Source organism: Petaurus breviceps, unplaced genomic scaffold (genome assembly GCF_028583685.1).
Source record: "Petaurus breviceps papuanus isolate PSGF00001 unplaced genomic scaffold, PetGlider_PUasm1.0 90654, whole genome shotgun sequence".
Taxonomy (NCBI): domain Eukaryota; kingdom Metazoa; phylum Chordata; class Mammalia; order Diprotodontia; family Petauridae; genus Petaurus; species Petaurus breviceps.
In genome coordinates this window covers 5,548,233-5,573,995 of record NW_027187301.1, presented here as the reverse complement: position 1 = coordinate 5,573,995, position 25,763 = coordinate 5,548,233, and the positions used below count along the sequence as shown (strand labels likewise).

General features: G+C 36.9%; 1 protein-coding gene across 9 annotated transcripts in view; it reads left to right on the top strand.

The window, feature by feature from the left end:
* LRCH3 (leucine rich repeats and calponin homology domain containing 3) overlaps positions 1–25,763 on the top strand; it is a 151,227-nt gene that overhangs the window by 26,373 nt on the left and 99,091 nt on the right. For all 9 annotated transcript variants that reach the window (XM_069064992.1, XM_069064990.1, XM_069064991.1 and 6 more), the window contains exon 2: positions 25,020–25,164. In XM_069064992.1, the coding sequence (XP_068921093.1) occupies positions 25,020–25,164 (145 nt within the window). The remainder of the gene's footprint in view (positions 1–25,019; positions 25,165–25,763) is intronic.

Below are 25,763 nucleotides of genomic sequence, written 5' to 3'. Positions count from 1 at the left end.
TCTCCTAAGACATTGAAACATATTGATAAACATTCTTGAAGCTTTTAAGAGCCTCACCTGGCATAGGGTGAAGTCAGACTAGCCTGTTGTAGGTTTGAAGAACTTAGTGCATGTTTAAACTTGTCATTTTTTTTGTTAGCTGGTTTAGCTATATTTTACATATATATTGTGGCTCACAGTAGTCTGACTCCTTTAAATTAGGTTGTTGAATCAGTCCTTCATTTGGAAGTACCCTTTTTTGAGGGAGGCAAAAGAGAGGCCAGATAGGAGAGATATTTTAATTAAATCTACCAGAAATTAACATAAAGGTATCATTCTATTATAAAGTAATACAAGGTGAAGGTGAATAAAAGGGAGGGTTGCTTCACTAAGACCAAAAAGGAAGAGCTGTTACAGAATTTAAATTGTTATGTTTTGCATGGCTAGGTGATGCAGTGAATAGAGCACCGGCCCTGGAGTCAGGAGGACTTGAGTTCAAATCTGGCGTCAGACACTTAATACTTAACTAGCTGTGTGCCTTTGGGCAAGTCAACCCCAATTGCCCCTCCAAAAACCAAAAAAATTAAAATTAAAAAAAGATTGTTATGTTTCTTTGGATTCAACTTTCCTCATTTGTAAGATAAAGATGATGGAGTGATGTGAGGAAAGGATTAGATTTAATGATTTCTTTAGTTCCTTCCAGCTCTCAATTCTCTGGTTCATGCTTTAGAAATAAAGGACAAAGCTGCAAATGTTCTATGAACTAAGAATCAGACTAGATGAATTAAAAAACATTGTGGTACATAGAATACTAATATTAACAATTTATCGAACTGCTTGAATAAACAGCTGAGAATAGATGAACTAGAAAAGGCCAGAATAGTTACATGTTTTGTATTGTGTTTTCCTCCCATCTTTTCCTCATTTTTTACTTGGTTATAGTATTTGATAAGGATTTTAATTTTTTTTAAATGTAATTACAGTTGGGTGACACAGTGGATAGAGTGCCAGGCCTATAGTCAGGGAGTCCTAGTTCCAGTCCAGCCACAGACACTTACTGACTGTGTGACCCTGGGCAAGTCACTTAACTCTTTTTGCCTCAGTTTCCTTGTCTAAATGAGTTGGAGAAGGAAATGGCAAACCACTCCAGCATCTTTGCCAAGAAAACCTCAAATTGGGGTCATAAGGAGTTAGACACAACTGAAAACAACTGAAAAACAATAATCACAGATCTCATCAAGGAGCCAGAGTATGATAAATCAGAGACTGATCCAAAGGAGGCTCATAGCCATAAGAGATATCCCAAACCTCAGAGCATCTGGAATGGGAATGGGAATTTGAAGATCTTCCCTGCCCCTTAATAGACCTGGGGGGAGTTTGAAGACCTCCCCTGCTTTGAAAGTAAACTCTGCCCCCAATAAGCTGAATGTAATCACATGGAGCCTGTGATGAAGGGAATTTGCTGAAGGGTACAGCAGAACCCACAGGAAGCTTCCCTGTTGTGAAGATAAGCTCTGTCTCTATAGGCTGGATATAGTCACGTGGAGCCTGTTGTGGGAGGAGTTTGCTGAAGGGAAGCAGAGCCCACAGGAACCTGGCCAGACCATAGGGGAGAGAAGACCCTCAGGCCAGGCAAGGAGATTGAGAGGTTTGCAAGTGATCTTGCATTGGTTTATGGGAAGGCTGAAGATGCTCTGGCTCTCAGTGTTACTATGGCTTCTTAATATCTTTGGTACTATGATGGAATTAGCTTACTGGCTGTGGGATTCGGTTTTCTGGTGTCTAAATAAATGCTTCAGTTCTATCTTCTGTCTGGAGAGTTTGGTATATTTTGTGATCAAATATCATACCATACTTATAGTGACAGTCTTTATCATGATTGTGGCTGCTGTAAATATTGCATTGGCGCTACAACATCAAATGTATGTTTCTCAGCACTCAGATGTTGGCAGCTAGGTGGAGCAGTGGGGAGTGTACTGGATTTGAAATCAGCAAGACCCCATATCAAATCCTCCCTCAGACACTTACTACCCAGGTGATCCTGGCCAAGGCACTTTTCTCTCAGCTTCCATTTTCTCATCTGTAACATGAAAATAAAAACTCCTACTTCATATATTGTTGTGATGATCAAATAATGTACTTAATATGTTCTTTGTAAACCTTAAAGTGCTATATAAATTCTAGGTATTATTTTTTACAACTAAGTGCTTGCTCTGTCTGCAGGGTGTGTTCTGGGTATGACTTATCCCCTGCATCTTGAGATGAGGCTGATGTCAAGTGAGAATTCAGTCTGGTCTGAGCAACAAGAATTCTGCTGATCCAAACACCTACATTGAATTCCCATGTGTTTGGAGACTGTGGATTCTCCCTCCCCAGTGTAATTAATTAGCAAAATTCCTTGAAAGGGGATGGGAGGAAGGAAGAGTTGCTTAACTGGTCCTTCTCTCGTGTTATAAGACAAACTCCTAGCTCCTGCTTCTATATCCTTCTTATTCAGAGTTGAACACAGTTGAGGTGAAAATTTTTTCTCTTCTATATGTTCAGCCATATCTACCTCAACCCTCTAATTTTACAGCAGAGGTATTAAACTCATTAGCCCAGTGAGCTGCTTAATATGTGATCTTCTAAGTCAGCATACTGCTGGCAGAAATCTGAGTTTGACACCAGTGCTGTAGGGTGTACTTCTACAATGCACACCATCTTTTTGCCTTTCTGTTCCACTGTATGCTTTGGAATTCTTGTCCTATTTACACTCTGTGTTTTATTCGAGATTTCTTCTTTTCACATTATTTCCATCTTCTGGTACAGACAGAAATTTGGCTCCTTCTAGAAGATTATATCTTGGCCACTCTCCCTAGGTGTTTCTTCTCTCCTGATGCTAGAATACTGGGCTAGCACTAAGAATAGGATTACTTGTCTTATCGCTGCCACTTCCAGAAAAATCTCTTTTCTCCCTCCAGCCTTTCCTTTGAGATTGATTCCATATAATTATGTTCAGATCCTCATTGCAACCATCTTTTGGCCTTGGTGTCATTCTCTTCCATTATATATCACAATCCCCTGAAAGTCTGCGGTTTCCCAATTCATCAACCTTCTCAATTCTCTTTGCATGTTATTTTCATTTTATCCCAGCCAACTATTATCATGGTCATGCCCTAGATTTCATCATTATTGCCCTGATAGTCCCATGATCTGGAACTCTTTAATTCCTCTCTTTAATCATAACCATCTATCCTTTCATCTCGCCTCCTGCCTTACTCCTTTTAAATATGTTCTTCATCTTCACTTTAACCTTTAGGGTCTTTAAACCTTCCTGTTCTGCCATACCATAATTCTTATTCTGGCTTCAGTTTCTTCCTTTCATAATCTTAACCCTCTTGTCACAGAGGTAGTGTCAGGTGTCTGAGGTTGGTTTTGAACTCAGGTCCTCCTGACTCTGGGGTCAGTACTCTATTCACTGTGCCACCTAACTGCCCCTCCTAAAATGAATTTGGTAAGACTCCTTCAACTACAGAGCTGTTGTTGAGATCTCATTGTTGTATGCCTGTGAAACTTAGAAAGTCTTCCTGTGCCATGCCAGGAAACTGATTCGCTTCTATTTGAATTGTCTTAGGAAGATTCTGAAGATCACCTGGTAAGATAAGGTACTACTGGAAACTGAGATCCATTCTCAAACTAAACTGCTAAGTTTTCAGACTCTGTTGCAGAGAGTACAACTGATGGACTGGCCATGTTTTTTGGATGCTAAAAGTATATTTGTCTAAAAGACAATATTTTATGGAGAACACAAATAAGGCAGGTGCTTACATCGTGGTCAGAAGAAGTGATACAAGAAACCCTCTCGAGGTCTTTCTAAAGAACTTTGGAACCAATTGTATGACATATGTGATGCTGGCAAAGGGACTGCCCAGCATGATATACCCACATCAAAGAAGGCTCTGTGCTCTGAGCAAAGCAGAATTACAGTAGGTCAAAAGAAATGTGAGATACACAAATTGAGACATCTCTACTCCAGATGTTCATATGGTTTATATGTGCCTGATCTGTGGTGTAGCTTTTCAAAGTCACATTGGTCTAATCAGCCACAGTTGTACACAGTTGTACTTTGGCTCCAATGTATGTCATTTTGGTCCTCTTGAAGCACAAAAGACAACCAAACAAGAAATGCTAGCAATAAATGAGAAGAAAAAGAAATTGAGAGAATAAGCTTGGGCAAAAAGGAAACAAAATTGTTGCTTTTTGTTGATGATAGGATGGTGTGCTTTGAGAAACCCAATAACTAAAAACATTTAAAATGATTAACTTCAGCAGAGTTGCAGGATATAAAATAAACCCACACAAATCATCAGTATTTCTGTATATTACCAACAAAATCCTGCAGGAAGAGAAAAATCTACTAAATAATGTATACTCTTTCCCTCTAAAGGGATCAAAGACTGAAGGAAAAGACCCCTATTTAGGAAAGTAGCACTTTTTTGTTTTAGTAAGACTTGGAAACAAAATAAGTACCCATCAATTGGGGAATAACAAAATAAATTATGACATGTGCTTAATGGAATATGACTGCCATAGCAAATGGCAAACAGGATGGATTCAGAGAAATCTGACAAGACTTGGTTTTATCACAAATTGATGGTGAGTGAAATTAGTAGAACCAGGTAAATAATTTATACAATAATTGTAGTGATGAAAAGGAAAAGAATTTTGATAGACTTTAGAATTCACTGTAATGCAATGCCCACTTCTTCAAAAGACTGATGAAAACCCATGCTTCCTGCTTGTTAGTGGTGATGGGCTAGAGGTTCAGAATGAGACGTTTTCAGACACGGACAGTGTATGAATGTGTTTTCTTGGCTGTACTGTCAGTCAGCTAGCATTTATTAAGCACCTACTAGGTGACAAGCACTGTGCTGATTCCTTATAAAAAAGAAGTTTTTCTTTGGGAGTGGGAGTTGGAAAGAGTTGGGCTTGGGGAGTAGGCAAGCAGTAATAGTGATATAAAAAAAGGAGAAAGGAATATCTAGGAAGTATTAAAATACTCACAAGAAACAAATAGGACAAAAAGGTGACAAATAGGATAGTTTTGCTACTATCGTATTAAAATTCATATATACTTTAAAAAACTGAATATAATAGAAATGTACAATTTCACATATAATCTTATATGATGTTTAAGTTCATAATAAAAAAACACCTTTAAAATATAGGGAAAGGGAAGGGAACAGAGAGCTTTGTTATCTAGAGAAATGAAGTTGCACAGGGATTGGGAGGGGGGAAAAAGAAGTGAAATGTTTCTTGGAATCAAGATTTCACAAGTGAAGGTAAATCAGAATGGAAGGTAGAGGATGGGAGAGGGGTAAAGCAGCAATTCCTAAACTACATTCTTTCCTGGCTACTTTTCAGAGTAAAAACAACAGTAATAATAATAATAATTAAGATTATATCAGTAAAAAGAGAATTCTGGGATCAATCACTCAATGAGCATTTATTAAGGGCCTACTTTGGGCCAGACATTAGATACTAAGGATACAAATACAATGAATGAAATAATTCCTATTAAGAAGGACTCTACATATGTGTGCATATATATGTATATGCATGTGTATTTGTATGTGCATACAGAATAAAAAATAAGAAAATATATACATTTTTGCAAAATAAGAAAATATATACAATTTTACACACACACCTGAAAATAGTTAAATACAAGGTAGTTTCAGAGGGAGAGAACTAGAAGTTGGGGAGATCAGGAAAAACTTGATAGGTGGTGCTTGAGCTACCCCCAAAGAAAGAAAGTTATTCAGTGAGACAGAGGTGAAGAGGGAGTTCATTTCAGGCATGGGAGAGAGCCAGTGCCAAAGCAAGAAGCCAAGGTATAAAAAGGAAAGGAGTGTCCTGAGTGAACAATAAAGAGGTGAGTTTGGCTGGATGATAGAATGCCCAGGAGGAGTAATGCTCAGAGAGGCTGGAAAAATAGGTTGGGTCCAGGTTATGGAAGACTTTAAAAGCCAAACAGAGGAGTTTATATTTTATCCCATGTACAAGATGGAGCCACTGCAGTGGATTAATTAGGAATTCTGCCTTTGATGTTGGCTTTATAAGGAACAGAAGATTGGTGATTGAGATTGGTTTGTTACAAAGTAAGATAGGCTTTAATCTTTCTTCATGGAACTGTATTATGGTCAATGCAAGGAGTAGAATTGGGCCTTTAAAAATAGAACTACATTACTTAGTGATTTTTAAAAAAGGAAAAATTAAAAAAAGATCTAATGATCTAATGGAAAGATCTAATGGCAAGAAAAGCTAACTTAACAATTATAACTTTGACTTGTAATGGACATATTTCATTAAGTAAAAGAAAATTAATTGCCATTTGGTGGCTATTACAGACTAAGAATTTATCAAAGAGAAGGGCTAGAATAAAATCTCTTATGCTTTAGTTAAATCCAGAAAAGCAGGATTTGCACTAATGATTTTAGAAGACTCATTTGCGTTCAGAGAGAGAGAGAAAATTAAAGACATTTGGGTCAGTTTTAAAAGATGGTTTGGTAAATATTTAGAAATTTTGTTCCAAAATACCAAATACTTGTTTATCCACTGTTTTCTTGCAATAGTTTACTTTTCATTAAAACTGTTGTTTTCTACATGAAATCTGTGTCTGTATATAACTTTTATTAGAACTCTCATAGGTATTCAATATTTCTTTCTTTTTTTCTTTTTTTTTGGAGTGGGGAATGCAGGGCAGTTGGGGTCAAGAGACTTGCCCAAGGTCACACAGCTAGTAACGTGTTAAGTGTCTGAGGTTGGATTTGAACTCAGGTCCTCCTGACTCCAGGGCTGGTGCTCTATTCACTGCACCACCTAGCCACCCCAGGTATTCAACATTTTGGGAAACAAGTCAATTATTTTGTGATTTCAGGAGGTCTCAAAAAGGAACTTTTCTTTGTAATAAACACTTTTTGGGGAGTCTTTCCTCTCCCTTCCTACCATCCTCATTATACTTTCTATGAACCTCATTCATTACCCTGCCTACCTTCTGAGGGACCAGAACTAAAATAACAGTGTAAGAGTTGTTTTTTGTACAAACAAAGCCAATGTGACCAAGATTAGGAGGGAAGCAGAAAACTGGAAAAGAATTATTATGACCAGTGTCCCTGATAAAGGCCTCATTTCTTAAATATATAGAGAACTGAGTCAAGATTGGAGATGGCAAAATCATCCAACGTTGCTTTAAGAGACCTGATATGAAAAGCAAAAGTGGAGGAAAAGATTCCTGTCACATAAGGAACAAGAATATGCTTTCTGATTTTAGTTACTGAAGGAAATGTAAGATTTTTTAAAGTTAGTTTTCTAGTTAACATGCTAGAGAAAACTAGAAAGCAATATTTTTATTGTCTAAAGGAGAAAGTGGACCTGGAGCAATAGATAAGAGTGCTGGACTTGGTTTCAAGAAGACCCGAATTCAGATCCAGCTTTAGACACTTAGTAGCTGTGAGCCCTTAGGCAAAGCACTTGTCCTCCTTTTCCTCATCTGTAAGAATAGGATAATAGCACCTACCTTCAGAGTTGTTTGAGGATCAAATGAAATCATGTTTGTAAATTGCTTTTCAGATCTTAAGGTAATGTATAAATACTGACTATTATTATTCAAATGTAGAATCAGAGACTTAGAACTGGAAGGAACTTCAAAGGCCATGTAGTCCAAGCTTCTTATTTTACAGATGAGGACTTTGAGGCCTAAGGAGGTCCAGTAGTTCAAGATAACCCAGGGAGTAAGCTTCAGAGATTGGATTTGAACCCACATCCTCCTGCCCTAGAGCCAAGGCTTATTTCACTGTACCAGAACAACTCTTTTGCTTTATCAGTAAAACTGAAAAAAAAAAAACTTTACTCATATAAAGGAAGAAATAACTAATAAATAATAATACAAGATTTTGTAATCTTTCCTTCTATTTCATAATAGTCTATCGCTTACTTATTATTGGTGGAACTTATCTATTGTTATTGATTCTTTTTTTTACTGTTAAATTGTGATGACAGGGTTCTGGAAAACACTTGAATGTTGAATAATCAAGAGAAAGATTAGACTCAGAATGTGCCCCTTCTGTGTTGCTAAGCATCACTGGAGGAGATCATGAAAGCTGATTTCATCCACTAAAACTTCATGGTGTATAACTTCAGTTGGGTACTCCATAATGCTCAGCAATCCCTCTATTGATCTTTAATCATTTCATGTCTCATTCCCCACTGCAACTGTTTAAAATTTTTTTTTCCTATCCCCTCATCAACATGTGTATCTCCCAACACTCCCCCGTGTGGGCCTGTTCGTGCGCGCACGCACGTATGTACACACACACACACACACACAGCACTTTCCTAAGAAGACTGAAGCTACAAAACCCTCAAATTTCTCTTCTTCATTCTTCAAATCTGTTTGCTTCTCACTACTTGGTCATAGAAGAAGAGGACTGCCTATTACTAATTAAAACTAACTCCTCTCCTTGTGCCTTGGATTCCATTTCCTCTTGTACAACTTATTCCAGTAGTCACCATTCTCAGCCCTATGTCATCAGTCTCTCTTTTCATACTGGTTCATTCCCATCTGCCTGTAAATATGCTCAGGTCTCCCCATCTAAAAAAAGTTCCTGATCCTTCTAGCCTATTTTAAAGTCAACTAGGGTAGATAATGAGGATACAGATATAAAAATGAGATGGTTGGCTGCTGCCCTTGAGGAATTTATCTTCTATTGGGGGTTGCTATATGTTCTCAGATAAATATTATATACAAAATAAATAAGGGGGAGGGAAGCAACACTAATAACAGGGAGAATCAGGAAAGGCCTCTTAAAACATGGTACTTACTTGAGCTGAGCCTTAAAGGGATCTGAGGGTTCCAAGATATGAAAAGGAGAGCAGTCTAGGCATGGGAAACAAATTTCTTCCCCCCAAACACCCCAAGAAAGAAAGAAAAATAAACCCAAAGTGCTTTTCCTCAGAACAACCTTAGAGAATTCTAGGTAGAATAAAGGGTAGTAACAATGATGCCAAGAGAGCAAATGGCAAGCCATGGGACTCAGAAGTTGGAGAGGGGTGGGTACAGAGAGCTATTTTGAGATTAAAAAGTGATTTAGGTTTAACATCAGCAGGGGACACTGATAGTACACCTCTTGCCTGCATTTTGTTTAGACTCTAAGTCACTTCAAGTATAAAAAAGGGTGACGCCAGTGATATCAAGGAGACTTGAGACTACATTTGCATATCTGAATGCATCTACAGCTGCATATCTGAATTCTCCAACCACATCAGATGTGGTTGGAAAAATAAATTATAGGGTCATGTTGCTGTGCACACTCTGCTGTATTCTATCCTTCTTAGAGAACCCTATTTCTTCTTACTAGAAGAAAGGAGGGTGGTGCTGAAGAAATGTTTAGAAAAGGGATAAAGAAAGGCAAAACAGAAGAAGAAACAATATATATGAACTAGGAAAGAGTGCTGTGGCGATAAAATTAGAAGACTTACTAACTTTGGCTGGCTAGTCTGATATAAATGAATGTCTTTCAAAGCAATAAGTTCATTAAATATTTATTGAGCTGTTTTTATATGCAGTGTTTTATGTTATAAGGAATGCAAAGAAATATAAAATAAGTCTCTACCCTCAAGAATCTTGACATATTTAACTTACTAGTTGGGCAAATGGTATCTAAATACATGAAAATATTATTAAAAATTCGAGATAAAAATAAGTGCTAAGGGAATTGTCTAGTCATTATAGGAGCAGAAGAAGGACAGGTCAGTACCAAGTGTAAAGCTTCATGCAGCAGGAGAAATTTGACCTGGGTCTTAAATGATGAGTGGTATTTATAGGTGGAGGAAGGGCCATTTTCTAGGTGATGAGAGTAGCATAGAGGCAGTAAAATATAAGGCATATTATGGGGATGGTAAGCAACAGTTTTGTTGCTATGGAATAAGCATTCTTAACCTTGAGTTCATGAACTTTTAAAAATATTTTTATAATCATATTTCATTGTGATGGATTTCCTTTGTAATCTCATTCATTTTATAATTATTATTACTATTTTTCATTTAAAAATTAATTATGAGAAAGGGTCCATGGCTTATCCAGACTGCCAAAGGGGTCACATGACACATAAAAAGGTTAAGAACTGACATAGACCATTCTGTGTGAGAAGTGGGAAGCGAAGGTGGCAGGGTAAGTTAGGATAGATTCTAAAGACTTTTGAATGCCAGGGTAAGGACTTTGGACTTCATCTATAGATAAGGGATAGCCAATGAGAAATTTCAGACGTGAGACTGACCTGGTGAAAAGGATGTTTGGGGAAGCTTAATATTGTGTCAGTCTAAGTGAAGTGCAGGATGGAGTAGAGGGACAAGAGACTGAAGGAGAATAGACTACTTACTTAGGAAGACATTGCACTGGTCTAGGCACGAGGTGATAATGGCATGAATGGAAAGGGATGGATGTGTGGAAATTATTGTAAAGGAAGGAAGGACAGAGCTTGGTGAGAGAGAAGGACAAATTAAAAATGACTGGGGTAATGGCACCAGTGCAAAAACAAGCAGTTCAGGAAGGGGGAACCCATTTTTCATGAGCAAAATAATGACTTCGCTTTGGGTTTTGTTAGGTTGGAGTCAGGAATAATACATCTAATGGAAGTATCTGGGAAACAGTTGGAAATATAATAGCTCACATTTATGTAGTGTTTTAAGCTTTGCAAAATACCTTTTTGTACATTATCTTGTTTACCACAATAACACTGGAAGGTAAGTGCCCTTGTTATCCCCATCCTACAGATAATCAAACTGCTGATAGACATTTAGAGGTATGCCCACTTAGCTCTGGAGGCAGAATTTGAATCCAAGTCATCTTCTGCAAGTCTGTCATTCTGTTGGCTATCCGCTACTTCCTGTTGCTTGTCATCTATTAGCAGTCATCCATTTAAGATGAAAGAGCAGAAGATAATGGTATGAAGAGGGTAACCTAGTAAAGAGTGTGAGGATGATGGGCAGTGGAGTCACAAAGAGATGAGGCCCTGTAAAGAATGGATTCTGGGAAGAACATCAGCTGCCTGTGTAGAGAAACCAGGAATATAGCCCACTAGGAGAGTATTAGATGGAAGGAAAATTTGAACTGGAGAGAGACAGAATATATTGATGAAGATGGGAAGTCTTGTTCTCTTTGCAGTTATTAGAGATGAGGCATATCGGGGGCACATTATTTAAGATTCTAGGAGTTTATTTATACTGGCTTAGGTCTAAATAGACTTGGAATAAGTTGATCTGTTTCCTGTAAAGACACAGCTTTAAAAGGATTCCTTTTTTGTCCATTATTCTTCTAATCCATTCTCTTACCTTGAAAGGAGGTGATGGTTGTTGAAGTTATACTCACTTAAGATTTAGGAAGAGGCTTTTGTTCTCTTCTTAAGTAATAGAACTTTTCATCTAACAGAGTTTAAAAAAACAAGTTTTTTTTTTCTATCAGACATGGTCTAGTTGTAAAACAATCCCCATAACAATAAGAAGCCTGCAATAAAAACAGATCATGTGAGCAGTTGGAGCCAATTTAAGACGTTCTTCTGATTTCTTTGCACACTTCTCCAGGAATAAATTGGTGGTTATTTTGGACACATGAGGCTACACAGTAGGTTGACCAATGCACAGATGCAAAACCTTATCAGTCAAAAAGCAATTGGCTAAATATCTTCTATGCACCAACCCTGTGCTAAGTGCTCCCTTTTAGGAGTTAATAACATGTTTGTCCCCAAAAGATCTCACCAAAACTCAACTTATTCCTCTATCTAAATCTCATAGATCACAAAAATCTGAGTTGAAAGGGACTTTGGGGGATTTCTAAACTCATTCCTAACTATATTACAATAGAATCTCCTTTACATCCTTCGATCAGTAACCTTTTACTAATTACCTACTATGTTCTAGGTATTTGGCTAGGTGCTGGGGGTAGAAAGATAAAATGGAAAGCAATCCCTGCCCTTAAGGAACTTATGTCTAACTAGATGAGACAACATAGACATACATAGGTAGACACAGAATAGATATGGGTGATTTTTAAAGGGTGTCTCTAGTAGCTAAGGGCATCAGGAAAAGTTTCAGATAGACAGTGGCACTTGAGCTGAGTCTTGATGAAAACTAGAGATAGTTTTATTAGATACACAGGTGAGGAGAGGAATGAATTCTAGGCTTGGAGGACAGCCTTACACGGGCGTAGAGAATAATAGCCAGTGCTGATGCATGCAGGCAAGAAATTAAATACCTTGTTTTTTAGGAGTAGCAGGAAGACTAGCTTGCCTTGACCGTACTGTGCATGGAAGGGAATATAATGTGTTAAGCATAAGAAGGTAACCTGGTATCAAGTTAAGAAGGGCTTTAAATGCCAAGCAAAGGGTTTACATTTTTATCTTCCAGGTATTAGGAAGTCACTGGAGTTTATTGGGTAGAGGGTTGATATGGTCAGATTTGTGCTTTAAGAAAATCACTGGCAGCCCTGTGAAGCATTGATTGGATGAGAAATTTGAAGCAGGAAGACTAGTTATGAGGTTATCTATGGTGATAGTGCAGGCAAGAAGTAATGAAGGCCTGAATTAGGGTGGTGACTATTTGAGTAGAGAGGAGGGAAGAGAGGTTATGGGAGTAAGGACAGTATTTAGCAATTTAGTGGATGTTTGAGATAAGTGACAGGTACCAAGGTTGTGAACCTGGGTGACTGGAATAATGGTATCAGCCTTGACAGAAATAGGAAAGTTTGGAGAGAGATCATTATGGATGGCAAGATAATGAATTCTGTTTTGAACTTACTGAGTTTAACATATCTAAGATGCTCAACTTGAAATACTCTATAATTAGTTGGTAGGGCAGGACTAGAACCCAAAGTAGAGAGGAGGACTGGAAATGTAGATCTGAGAAAGAGTAGAGAGCAGGGCTTTGGTGTGCACCCACAGTTATGTGCTATGATAGATGGTCCAACAAAAGAGACTTGAGGATTGGTCACATAAGTAAGAGAAGAATAAGGAGAGAGCAATGTCACAAACGCAGAGATGAGAAGATACATATCCATGAAGAGAGGGTGTGATAGGTTAGTGATAATGAAATACCACAAAGTCTTAAGAATAAGCCTTCAGATTTGGCAGTTAAGAGATTATTTATGACTTTCAAAAGGGCAATTTCCTGTTGAGGGCTGGTATCAATTGCCAGGGTAAGGGGGCTTAGAAGAATAGATAGTTACACAAGACACAGTAGTCAATGACTATAGTAACCTACTGTTTGATAAACCCAAAGACTCGAGCTTCTGGGATAAGAACTCACTATTTGACAAAAACTGCTGGGAAAACTGGAAAATAGTATGGCAGAAACTGGGCATAGATAAGTATCTTATACTGTATACCAAAATAAAGTCCAAATGGGTACACAATTTAGATATAAAGGATGATACTATAAACAAATTAGGGGAGCAGGGAATCGTTTATCTGTCATATTTATGGAGAATGGAGGAATTTATGATCAAATAAAAAATAGAGAACATTAGGAAATGCAGAATGGATAATTTTGATTACATTAAATTAAAAAGGTTTTGTACAAACAAAGCCAATGCAACCAAGATTAGGAGGGAAGCAGAAAACTGGAAAAGAATTTTTACAACTAGTGTCTCTGATACAGGCTTCACTTCTAAAATATAGAGAGAACTGAGTCAAATTTACAAGAACACAAATCATTCTCCAGTTGATAAAATGGGCAAAGGATATGAACAGGCAGTTTTCAGAGGAAGAAATTAAAGCTATCTATAGTCATGTGAAAAAGTGCTCTAAATCACTATTGATTGGAGAAATGCAAAACAAAACAACTCTGAGGTACCACATTAAACCTATCAGATTGGCTAACATGACAAAACAGGAAAATGATAAATGTTGGAGAAGATGTGGGAAAGTTGGAACACTAACTCTTTGTTGGTGGAGCTGTGAACCCATCCGGCCATTCTGGAGAGCAATTTGGAACTATGCCCAAAGGGCTATAAAAATGGGAAAAGGCTCTGTTGAGATTTAAGTTTTAGGGTGCTCAAGTCCCCAAAATACCAACCAAATGAATTCTAGTCAAGTCTTCTCTCAGCCAAAATAAAGCAAAGTTATTAGAGATTCGCCATAATGGGTAGACTCTTAAGGAGCCTAGATATCTATGACACTTGTATTGGACGAGCGGACCAGAATAATCTGACAGAGTGAGTCTGAGCTAGATGATTCTTAGCCCCCTCATAGAGGCAAGATGGAGCTTATATAAAGAAAGATGTGGGAAGGTTCTATGGGTGATCTAGAGGAGGAGTTTGGGGGGTCTTGAGGAGGAGTCAAATGAGATCATACTCCAGTAATGAGAGATTAAGGGTGGGAAAAAAGCTGGAGGTTACCGACAATGGAGGACTAGGCTAGTTTAAGGGTAACAGATTTCAGTATAGATATTTTGGGAGGATCAAGGGTGTAGAGTAGCTGGAAAATGGAGGGCTAGGCTAGTAACAGATTTGGGTCTACTGATATGAAAGGTTTATTGGCCTCAGGCAAAATTTTCATTAAGTGGGATGACTCAAGGACAGTTCAAGGGGGTTCCCAGAGCTTCTACCCCATGGGACCCATGTGTACAAAAATATTCATAGCAGCTCTTTTTGTGGTGGCCAAGAACGGGAAATTGAGAGGATGCTCATCAGTTGGGGAATGGCTAAACAAGTTGTGGTATATGAATATAATGGAATTCTATTGTGCTATAAGAAATGATGAACAGGCAGACTTCAGAGAAACCTGAAGAGACTTACATGAACTAATACTGAGTGAGGGGAGCAGAACCAGGAGAACATTGTACATAGTAACAGCCACAGTGTTTGAGGACTGATTTTAATAGACTTAGCCCTTCTCAGCAGTGCAGGGACCTAAAACAATTCCAAAGAACACACGATGGAAAATGCCATTCACATCTAAAGAAAGGACTATGAGTCGGAATGCAGAACAAAGCAGACTCTTTTCTTTTGTTGTTTTGTTTTGTTTTTTTCTTTTTCATGTCTTCTCCCATTCATTATAATTTTTCTATACAACATGACTAATGTGAAAATATGTTTAATAGGAATGTGTATGTAAAGCCTATTATCAGGTTGTAGGCCATCTTGGGGAGGGAGGGGGAAAAGAGGAGGACAATTTTAAAACTTATGGAAGTTAATGTCGAAAACTAAAAATAAATAAACAAATTTAAAAAATAATAATTTAGAGAATGATTCAGCCTACTCCAGGAATGGGAAGTAAATCAGGATAGTTGTAAAAAAACAAAAATCTACAATCCAAACCTCTTCTCCTTAGCTTCTCCCCACCCCAACCTTCAACAAACCTTTATACATCAGGAAATCCTCCAGGCATGAATTTTAATGGTGTGAAATGAGACCAGCCCACTCTTTGGGTGTAAAGGAAAACATTCTGATGTATTGTGCAGATTCTATTTTGACCTAGCACTAGACAATGTGCTATGGGGAAAAAAAGTCTGATTTCCTCCCTTTTGAAATTTTATTAAGAGAGGAATTTGCCATTCAACCGCAGGGGAAAAAAAAGTATTATAAGAAGAGTTTCTTCACTGTGTTTGAACAAATTCTGAGAGGTCTCTTTTTTTTTTAACAGTAAAATGGTAGTGGTGGTGGTGGTGGTGGTAGTAGAAGATAGTGTTCCTTTTCTTTTTTTTTTTTAATTATTTTATTAAGCTTTTTGGAGGGCAGTTTGGGTTAAGTGACTTGCCCAAGGCCATACAGCTAGTTTTTTAGTGTGTGTGTGTGTGTGTGTGTGTGTGTTACATATCTAAGGTCAAATTTGAACTCAGGTCCTCCTGTTCACTGCGCCAGCTAGCCACCCCTAGTGTTCCTTTTCTTGAAAGCTTTTGTCCAAGTTTTCTTCACATCACATTTAATTTAATAGTTTGGAGATGGTGGTCTGAGTTTGAAGTCTATATAGTAAATGGAAATTTAAGTTATAGTGAGGGTTAACTACTTAGACTCCTCTTGTATCATCATAGAATGCATTTGAGGATTAATGATTTAAAAGTATATGTCTAAGAAATAATAGCAGAAACGGTGTCCTGATTTATTGTTAATAAAACAAGTTACTTAATTTGGATTTAATCTTTCATATTTAGCCAGAAAGGAGAAAAGAGATAGTTCTGAAGAGGTTACTTGTAAAGAGGGTTAGGGTTGCTCTGGAGACCCCAAAATACCAATACACCGGGTCCTGCTGAAAGAATTCGACTCAAGTCTTCTCTCAGCAAAGGAAAGTAAAATTTATTAAAAGTTCGCTTGCATTGGACACAGAGTAAGCTTGTGCTAGGTTATTCTATGGCGCTCTCACAGACATGGAGACAAGATGGGGTCTTATATACAGAAGGTTGTGGGAGGAATCTAGGGGTCCTCTAGAGGAGGAGTTTGGGGAGGGTCAATGAGTGATTAAGGGTGGGAAGTTACAGGAGGCTATCTGGAGACTACAAGACAATGGTGGGCTAGGCCAGTTCAAGGGTGGGTTGGTATTTTGATAGGCTCAAGGGTGAGAAGTCTGGTAACAGAGGTTTGGGCTCAGCCACAATGTAAGGCTTATGGCCTCATGCAAATGCCTTATACAATTTAATCAGAGTCCAAGGGGGGGGGGCGGTTCCCAGAGCCTGCACCTCATCAGTTCTAGCAGTGACCTTACTGAACAAAGGAAACAAAGCGTTTTGAAATGCATTAAAAAAAAAAAGATTACAAATGCATTTTATTCCAAGAAGTTTGTTGACAAATTATCAGCTCCCTCTCCTATTCCTTATTGTTAGCCTAAGGTGGGTTAATTTTTTATTTTAATTTAAATTTTAATTAACCTTAATCCTTTAATATCTATTTTGTTTATAGCATATCAGTAACACTAAGGAGAATGCACATAAAATTGGAGGGAAGGTTGATTACATGTTGATTTAGTATCACCTAGAGTTTGATCAGTCAAATTGAGTCGTAACACTCATTCTACTCAATTCCTCATCTTCCTTCCCCTCTTTCTTCATGCAACAGTTTGCTCCCATTTGTCAGTCAAAAAATAATCCTAATTCGATGTATGTGCTATGCCTGTATTATGGGAAAGGAAAGTTACAAGATTTGAAGTAAACAATTCTAAAGCCTTTGAAACAGGCCCTGAAGAATCTTTATAAGAGTTATCCACACCTTCTAATTAAACCTGCTTCTCAGGCTTCAGGATCCACTCTTCAATATACGAAGATACTATTTTTTACTCTGTTTTATTGTTTTGTTTTTATTTTATTAGAGCATTATTGCTTCAGTTTACTTCAAATTGCAAAATTTCAGAAATACAGTTCACCTACATTTGGGGCTAAATTTATTTTTGTGGGTTAGCTTGAATCTATTGTTGCCATGAGAAAACATCATCTAGCTTTGAAACATGTCAAATTTGTGAAGTACAAGCTCTTTGTGAATTGGGGGACTTGTTATATTCAGTATTCACCAAAGATTAAGCATCTTCTTTGTTTATTACACTATGATCAATCTGGTCTAGTTGTGAATTCAATTTACATATGACCAAATTTCATTTCTTTGCCTTCATTTCCTTCAGAGTTGAAATGATAATGCTTACAGATCAATTATCTTGCTATGATCCAGAGCAGTGGTCTGATTTCCATAGGTGATGCCTCTGCCTACCTGGTTAGTATCTCAGGAGAGAACACTGTTATGCTTCTGTATAAAAACATAGGATTTTGAAAGAAATTCTGAATAAAAAGTTCTTTGCAAAAACAGACAAACAGTATAGCCCTTTAGTAAACCAGAATCCAAATGGGAAATTATCTAAAAACCTGCTAGGGGACTTAGCAATGCAGAAAAAAAAAAAAAACAAAAAAAAAACAACCCTCTGCAGATGCAGGGCAAATAGCAAAGACTGGAGTAAAAAACTTAAGAATGTTATTAAAGCAACTATGACAGCATCTTTTGATGACAAGCTACCTACATACATAGGTAGGATGATTGTACTGTTTTTCTCCTGGCATTTTATAAGCCACATAAAGGAGAAAGCAGTTTCTCCCTCAGGCAAGGAAAAAGGAGAAGAAAAGAGCTGATTTTAAAAGTGTGACCTATAACTACTTCTGGCATTAAGAGAAAACAATTACAAATAATATGCCTTTTTTGGGCAGTTAGACCTTACAAGAGAAAAAAAGGTTACAGAAAAACTTTCAAGTCTAATCTTCTGGGAGCTGCACAGGATATTTTAAATATCTGAACCACACAAATGAGAAAGAAAAAAAGAGCTGAAAGTCTTTATTAAAAGGAGAAGAGGGGGGTGGCTAGGAGTCTCAGTGAGTAAAGCGCTGGCCCCGGAGTTAGGAGGACCCGAGTTCAGTTCTGGCCTCAAACGCTTAACACCCACACAAAAAAACTAGCCTTGTAATCTTGGGCAAGTTACTTAACCCCAATTGCCTTCCAAAAGACAAAAAAAAAAAAAAGAGAAGAGCAGAGAAGAGGGAAAGGATTTAGGGTGTTAATAGAGCTGAGACAAGGCATGTATGAACCAGAGACAAGGTTTGGAAATTGTATTAACCACTCATTAACCACCACTCTTGAAAGTTGTGCCACCTTTGCCTTACTAACATATACAAAACTTTTTCAAAGTTTCTCATTTTCCCTTTGTGCCCTCACCCACAAAAAAGGAAAAAAGAAAACTCTTGTAACAAATATAAGTCAAACAAATTAATCATTCCAACCTGTCTTGACGCAGCCAGCCTCTCTGCTGACCTCTGGACAGCTAACTTCTCCAGCTACCTATCTCCAGCTACCTTTCAGACATCTCAAACTGGATGTTCAGTATACCTTAAACTCATCCTGTTCAAAACCGAACTCATTATCTTCCCTCTTAAAACTCCTTTCCCCCCCCCCTTTCTCTATTACTGTAGAGTATGGCACTGTTCTCCCAGTCTCTCAGGCTTGCAACTTAGGAGTCGTTTTTGACTTCTCACTCTCTCTCACACATACCATCCCCATCCCCACCTGCCTGCCCCCTGCCCCATATCCAATCTATTTCCAAAGATTTTTGCACTATTGCAAAATCCCTCGAATACATATAATGATTTTCTAGCAGCTGTGAGAGCCCAGTTCAGTTTGTGTAACATAAATTTGTAGTGGACTCATTTAAAAGGGTGGCATGATTTTCTCTACCATCCTTCCAGAGTAAAAGTGATAAATGGAGGGAATGACCCAATACCTAGGTGTGAGAGGGTTGTATTCAGCAATAAGATCAGGGACTCGAGATTGTAGAAAGGAGGATAGTTTAGAGCACAATTGTTTTGCAATATCAGGGGGGTTGGATTTGATGACCTCTGAGCTCCCTACTAGCTCTAAATCTGTTTTCTTATGACATTACATCCTGCATCCTGGACAGTTGCCTCCATTATCTCTAGTTCCGACTCTGAAATAGAATAGTGAAAATTATTAGACAAAGGATGAATATATTTTGTAGGGAACATTAGAGTTCTAGTATCATTTTTATTATCTATTGGGACTTGAATTTTTTGTTGAGAACATTTTTTGCTGTTGTTGAAGTATCAAAGAGTAATAAGATTCATCCTGCTGTTCGAGGAATAAATATTATGGTCAGTGAAATATGTCATTTGTGCAAAATCATTTTTCTGAGAATTATAAAATATACTTGACTTTAAAACAATACTGTACATAATTTATTTTTTAAATGAAAAGGCACTGGATGATATTGCAGTGTATGGAAGTCATCATTATTAATAATTAATTTTCATTTTGTAAATACGTAGAAGTGCCAGTGAGTCATTCAAATTAAAGAGTACTTACATCATGCTTGCTACAACTTTTACTGTATTGTATTTGATAAAGAGACAACTCTTTAGGACTAAATTTAATGTGTAAAGTGACCTTGCAGGGGCCTGGTCACCAATGGGTGCATGCTAAAGATGATGGAGGGGCTAGTTACCACTCCCATGTCCTATTCCCTACTTTTACAAGTCCCTGCCAAACATTGTACCATCCTCCTAACAACAAGCATACTTTCTTCTTTATCCTGTACCTGGTAAGAAGAGCAGGAGTCAGAAACCTTGCTTTTACACTGCTTTTGAAAGCCAATCTATGTAGTTCTGTGTTTACAGGGGGTAGAAACAGCAAACTTTGTCAATTAACCAGTTTATTTAGGTCTTCTATTTAGCCATTGTAGTTTTATAGTTTTCAGTCAATAAACATTTATCAAATGGCTATTATATGTCATGCACTGTGCTAAAGATTTTACAGTTATTATAGGTGCTAAATAATAGGCACTAACTAAATGAATGCTTCCCTTTCCAGTTCTGATCAGTACAGTAACCAAGCATGATTCCAGAATACTAATGATGAAGCTTGCTTTTTGCCTTCTAACAGAGGGGTGATAGACAACAAGGCATTCTGTAGATATTTTCACTGGAATTTTTCCCTTCTAGGTTTTGTAGATAATATACAGAACTACTGATCATTTGTGTGGATTATATTTGTGCCCTGCAACTTGGCTGAAGTTTTTTTTTTCTAGTTAATGTTTTAATGGACTCTCAATAGTTCTTTACATAAACCATTATATCATTTTAAAAGTAGTAACTTTGTTCTTTACCTATGATTGTTTACCCCATTTCTTTTTTTTTGTCTTACTTATATAGCTAGCATTTCTAGAAGCATATCAAATAGTAAACATCCTTGCTTTACCGCAATCTTGTTGGAAAGGACAATTATATTATCCCTATTCCATATAATGCTGAATTTTTATTTTAGGTAGATACTACTCATTGTACTATTGGAAAGTCTGTTTATCCTATATTTGTTAGTATTTTTTAGCAGAAATAGATGCTGTATTTTGGGGGAAAAAAATTGTAAATTTATTGATAGTCCTGTAGGTGGTTTATTTTGTTGTTGTTGCTGTTCTCTTTCTTCTAATCTATTATATTTATCACTTTTTAAAATATTGAACCAACTCTCCATTCCTGGTATAAATCCATTCTGGTTATAGTGTAGAATTTTTTTTCTCTTGTTTTTATAGTTGCTATTATTTTATTTAAAATTTTTGTGTAGTTATTCATTCACTTGACTTTCTAAAAAATTGCTTTAAAACAAGGAAGTCATTCATTGACATGAAACTTTTTTTAAAAAATTTTTAGCTTTTGGGTTAACTTAAGAATGTTTTCTGGGTTTGTCTTTTAAATTATAAAAGATTTTTCATTATGCTATTTGATCAAAATTTTCTTGATCTGTCCAGTGAGTTTCTCCTTCAAGAAACTTGGAGAAAAAACCCCACAATCTCCATCAGTATTTTCTCTATGACTTGTGGTCTAAATATCCAATGAATGCATTCAATTAATTTATGAATTCATGCTATTCTTGAAGCTTATATAATTAGTGGAGAAAGAATTGACTACTGTCAAACTACAGCTCAAACTGAAAAAAATTTCAACCTTCTAATTAGAAACCTTATTTTTAAGATTAGATCACTTATATAAAATAGCTAGTTATTTTGAAATTCATTTCCAAAAAAGTTATATGGAAAAGAAAAATAATATATATAGAAAGACATAATAATAATAGTATAGAGAGAATCTTATAAGCATATTTATTTTACTGTCAATTTTTCCTCAAGACAGAAGTCATATTTATCTGTGCTTTAAAGCTGATTTAGTTGTATTGGTATGATATATCAGTATTTGAAGTGGATACAGTAGATAATGTGCCGTGTTATTTTAAAATGCACTGTGATTATTTTAATCTTTTGGCTACATTTGCTCTGATTTACTACATTTTAAAATTATCTTGATTTCCTTCTTCCCTTTGATTATATTGATGTCATTTTTTGGTCAAACTGGCAATATAACTCTTTTTGATATATTTTATGTTAATATAGTTAATATAAGGACATTAAAATAAATTTTTTGCTTGATCATATTCTATTTTAGCATCTCATTTTAATTTTTAAAAAAATCTAACATTTTAATCTAACATCCATCTGATCTTTTGTTAAATGTTTAACTGTAACTGTTTCCTGTGATAAACTTTTTTTTTAAAAGAAGAGATAATCATTTATTTTTAAAGTAATTTCAGAAGCGAAAAACTTTAGTATGTTTTGCTTCAGTGGAAATATGTACCGTGTGTCAGGTCTCAGTGGCAATAAAGTGGGCAGAATTATGGACCCTAGCAGAGTGGACGCTGGCATGGGTAGTGGCAATAGCAGACCTAGTCTAACCGTCTGCTTGCTATAATCTAGAACTATTTGGTCCTTCCACATTGCTTCCTGTAGGATATCCGGTGGTCACTGGACAATTCCTCCTCAGGGAGCAGTTAGAGGACCAAAGGGTGGCATTCTTGGGAGGTAGCTTTCTCTCTGCCAAAAAGGAAAAGGTAACAAATGTCTGTTCAGTTTCCACAAATGTAGGGTGACAGCCCCTCAAAGGGGGAAAAGGCTCGTTATTCCAACTTACTCAAGGTTACACGGCCAGGTGTTTCTGGGTGGGTGCTAAGTGTCTGAGCCCGGGATTCGATCTCCAGGTCTTCTCAACACTGGAGCTGGTGCTCTTACTCGCTGTGCTACCTGGCCGCCCCAAGGGTCGTTATTCCTTTCCCTTCCCCCTTTTTTCCCCACTGGGCTCTCAGGAAGGGAAATGGGCCAAGCAACACTAGGTGGGTAAAGGACAGTTCTCCTAATCTGCCAGTGTCTTTTCAAGAAGCATCATCTTTAATGTAGCCCTGATATTCCTGATACTTCTGTGGCTCAAGTCCCATCTTTACGTTAAGACCCACTGTGAAGTGAAAAGATTTGGCATCACTCACGACATAGACAAGATCATTTAGATTTATGCCTCAGTCCTTTTCCAAGGTGGGGTAAAAGCCTTAATTTTTTGGTCTTCCTTCTCCTATATTCAGTCTCCCCTTCAGGAGATTATTAAATTGTGTTATACTTTGCTTTAGCTTTCTTTCTGAGTTTTTCTTTTCCTTCTTTAGTGATACTTATATTGGACTTTTTGTATTTGTGACTTCAGGGTTGACTAGTAATAACTCTAAAGTCATAAAGTGATAGAAGGTCTTCCTAGAACAAAGGACAAAGGTATCAAACTTATGGTCCCCAGTACTTTTATTTATTTATTTTTTTTTTTTTTAAGCAATCGGGGTTAAGTAACTTGCTCAAGGTTACACGGCCAGGTGTTTCTGGGTGGGTGCTAAGTGTCTGAGCCTGGGATTCGATCTCCAGGTGTTCTCAACACTGGAGCCGGTGCTCTTACTTGCTGTGCTACCTGGCCGCCCCTCCAGGTCCCCAGTACTTTTGAGTGCAGCCCAAGCCAAAGAAATACAGTTGATAAATGTTTAATAAAATAAATAAATACAGTAAAACGTAAGTATGTTAATTTGTGGTTTTCTGAATCATTATGCTGTCTTCAAGGATCCAAGATCTGATGTATTTCTGTTTGATTTTGACAACACTGCTCTGGAAGAACTTAAAGACCTTATCATCAAGTAATTAGGGCATAGTGGGAGCAATATCCTAATTCTGTTCCCTGTCCCTATGCAAGTTTTGTTGTTGTTCAGTTGTTTTCAGTTGTGTCCGACTCTTTGTGACCCCATTTGGAATTTTCTTGGCAAAGATTCTGGATTCTCCAGAAAATCCAGATCAAAGATTCTCCAGCTCTCTTTGCTGCCCTGTTCCATGTAAGTTAGGTTATTTTTTCTTTTGCTTGTCTCAAGGGACTAAAGGCTGTGACTTTTGACATCATTTCTTGGTTGTATTAGTATAAAACAAGCATGAGGAATTCTTGCCTTACTTGGAGACCTGGCTGACTGACCACAACAAGCATCCTAAGAGACAGAAAGACTTCACTTAGCTAAGTCAGATCAGAGTGTCCTCTCATTGAGTATCTTTCCCATTCTATAGCTTAGTAAATCTCCTTTAATCTCCTTTTGTTAAACTGTTGAATGACTTAAAAGCACATGGTTCATCCCAGTATTGAACCTAAACCACCAGGGTGTGGCCTAAGTCAGACTGTTCTGGTATAAAACACATATAATAGAAATTCACAGTTTTATTCTTTTTTTTTTCTTGTATGTGTGAATATTTGTGTTTTTTATGATTAAGTTCATTTAAAAAATTGAACAGGTATGAATTCCAAGATAATTACTATTCTTGACAGCTCACAACTCTTGTCAAAATAATCTGTAGAAATTGGGGGAGGAGGAGGGCGTTTATCTAAATATTTTCTGAATAGTTTGGAAACTTTAGAGAAGCAAATTTTTTGTGTGGGTTAGGGAAAACTGTTTTACAAGGGCTCCCTAAAATTGAATGATAACTTTGGCAGTGACTAATCTCAACTTCAGTGGAACTACCACTTCTTGGTAGAGAGGTGGTAAACTATAGTAGTAAGTCTAACAATCGCTGATAGCTAGCATTTATATAATGCTTAAAGGCTTGAAAAGAGCTTTTCTATCTGTAAATCTTATTTCTTTCTCACAACTCTTTGAGATAATGCTGTTATATTATTCCCATTTTAGAGATGGGGAAACTGAAGCTGAAGTTAAATGACTTACTTAGGATGACATAGCTAAAAAAGTATCTGAGCCAGAATTTGAATCCCTCTGTTCCTGACGGCCAAGTCCATCATTCTTCATCAACTGCGTCACCTAGCCTAGTACATTTTCAGACATGTGTGATGATCAGATTGGTTATTGGTGAATTTACCAGTAATTGAAAAAAAAATTCAACATGTGGGGTTACTTATGTTAAAGTGATTAAAACCATTTTTATAGTTCATATAAAATTCATAAGCTTTGGCAAATTCTGTCAATTAGGAAATATTTATTGAGTAGCTTCACTGTTTAAAGCAATGTGAATGGTTTTCTAAAAAAAAAATATATATATATATATATAAGCCCTGGTTTTGTCATTAATATTTCAGCAAAATGAGGACTTGAGAGATTGATTTTAATGAGAAATGTATTTTCCTTTCAGATCTATCAAGGAATCGCCTCTCAGAAATTCCTACAGAAGCATGCCACTTCGTTTCTCTTGAGAGTCTCAATTTGTATCAAAACTGTATTCGGTATATTCCAGAGGCAATTCTGAATCTACAAGCATTGACATTTCTAAATATCAGGTAAGTGTAATAGCCATTTTTATCATTCTTATCACTTAATACCTCTGTTGTAGATTTTCGTCTTATAAATCTATCTTTACTTAACACTACATGCAATACGTTGTATGTTGGGTTTACATCACCTGTGTGTACATCATCTTGTCTGTACCAACAGATTTCCTGATCTTTCCTCTTTTTCCCTTTTTGTCCAGGCAGTATTTGAACCATAGATTTTGATATTTTTCTCTTCTCACAGTTGATGGTCTAATACTCTTAAATGGTCACCATTGCCTTAGGTCCCAAATCTTTTTTTGAAATATATTTCATGAACCAGAAAGAGGTCTGAGATTGTAGCTCTCTTGTCTACATGTGTAGCTTGATTCTAATTTATCTTTGTATGTGAAGATTAATGCATACAAGAAATTCTGCTAGATAATAGGGACACAAAACTATATAAGATGGTGCCTGTTTTTATGATTGATAGGCATATAGAAAGAAATTAAAATTAACCAGTTTTCAACTTCTGAACTTAGAAGGGTTTTTTTTGTTTTTGTTTTTTGCTTTTTGGAAGGCAATTGGGGTTAAGTGACTTGCCCAAGGTCACATGGCTAGTTTTTGTG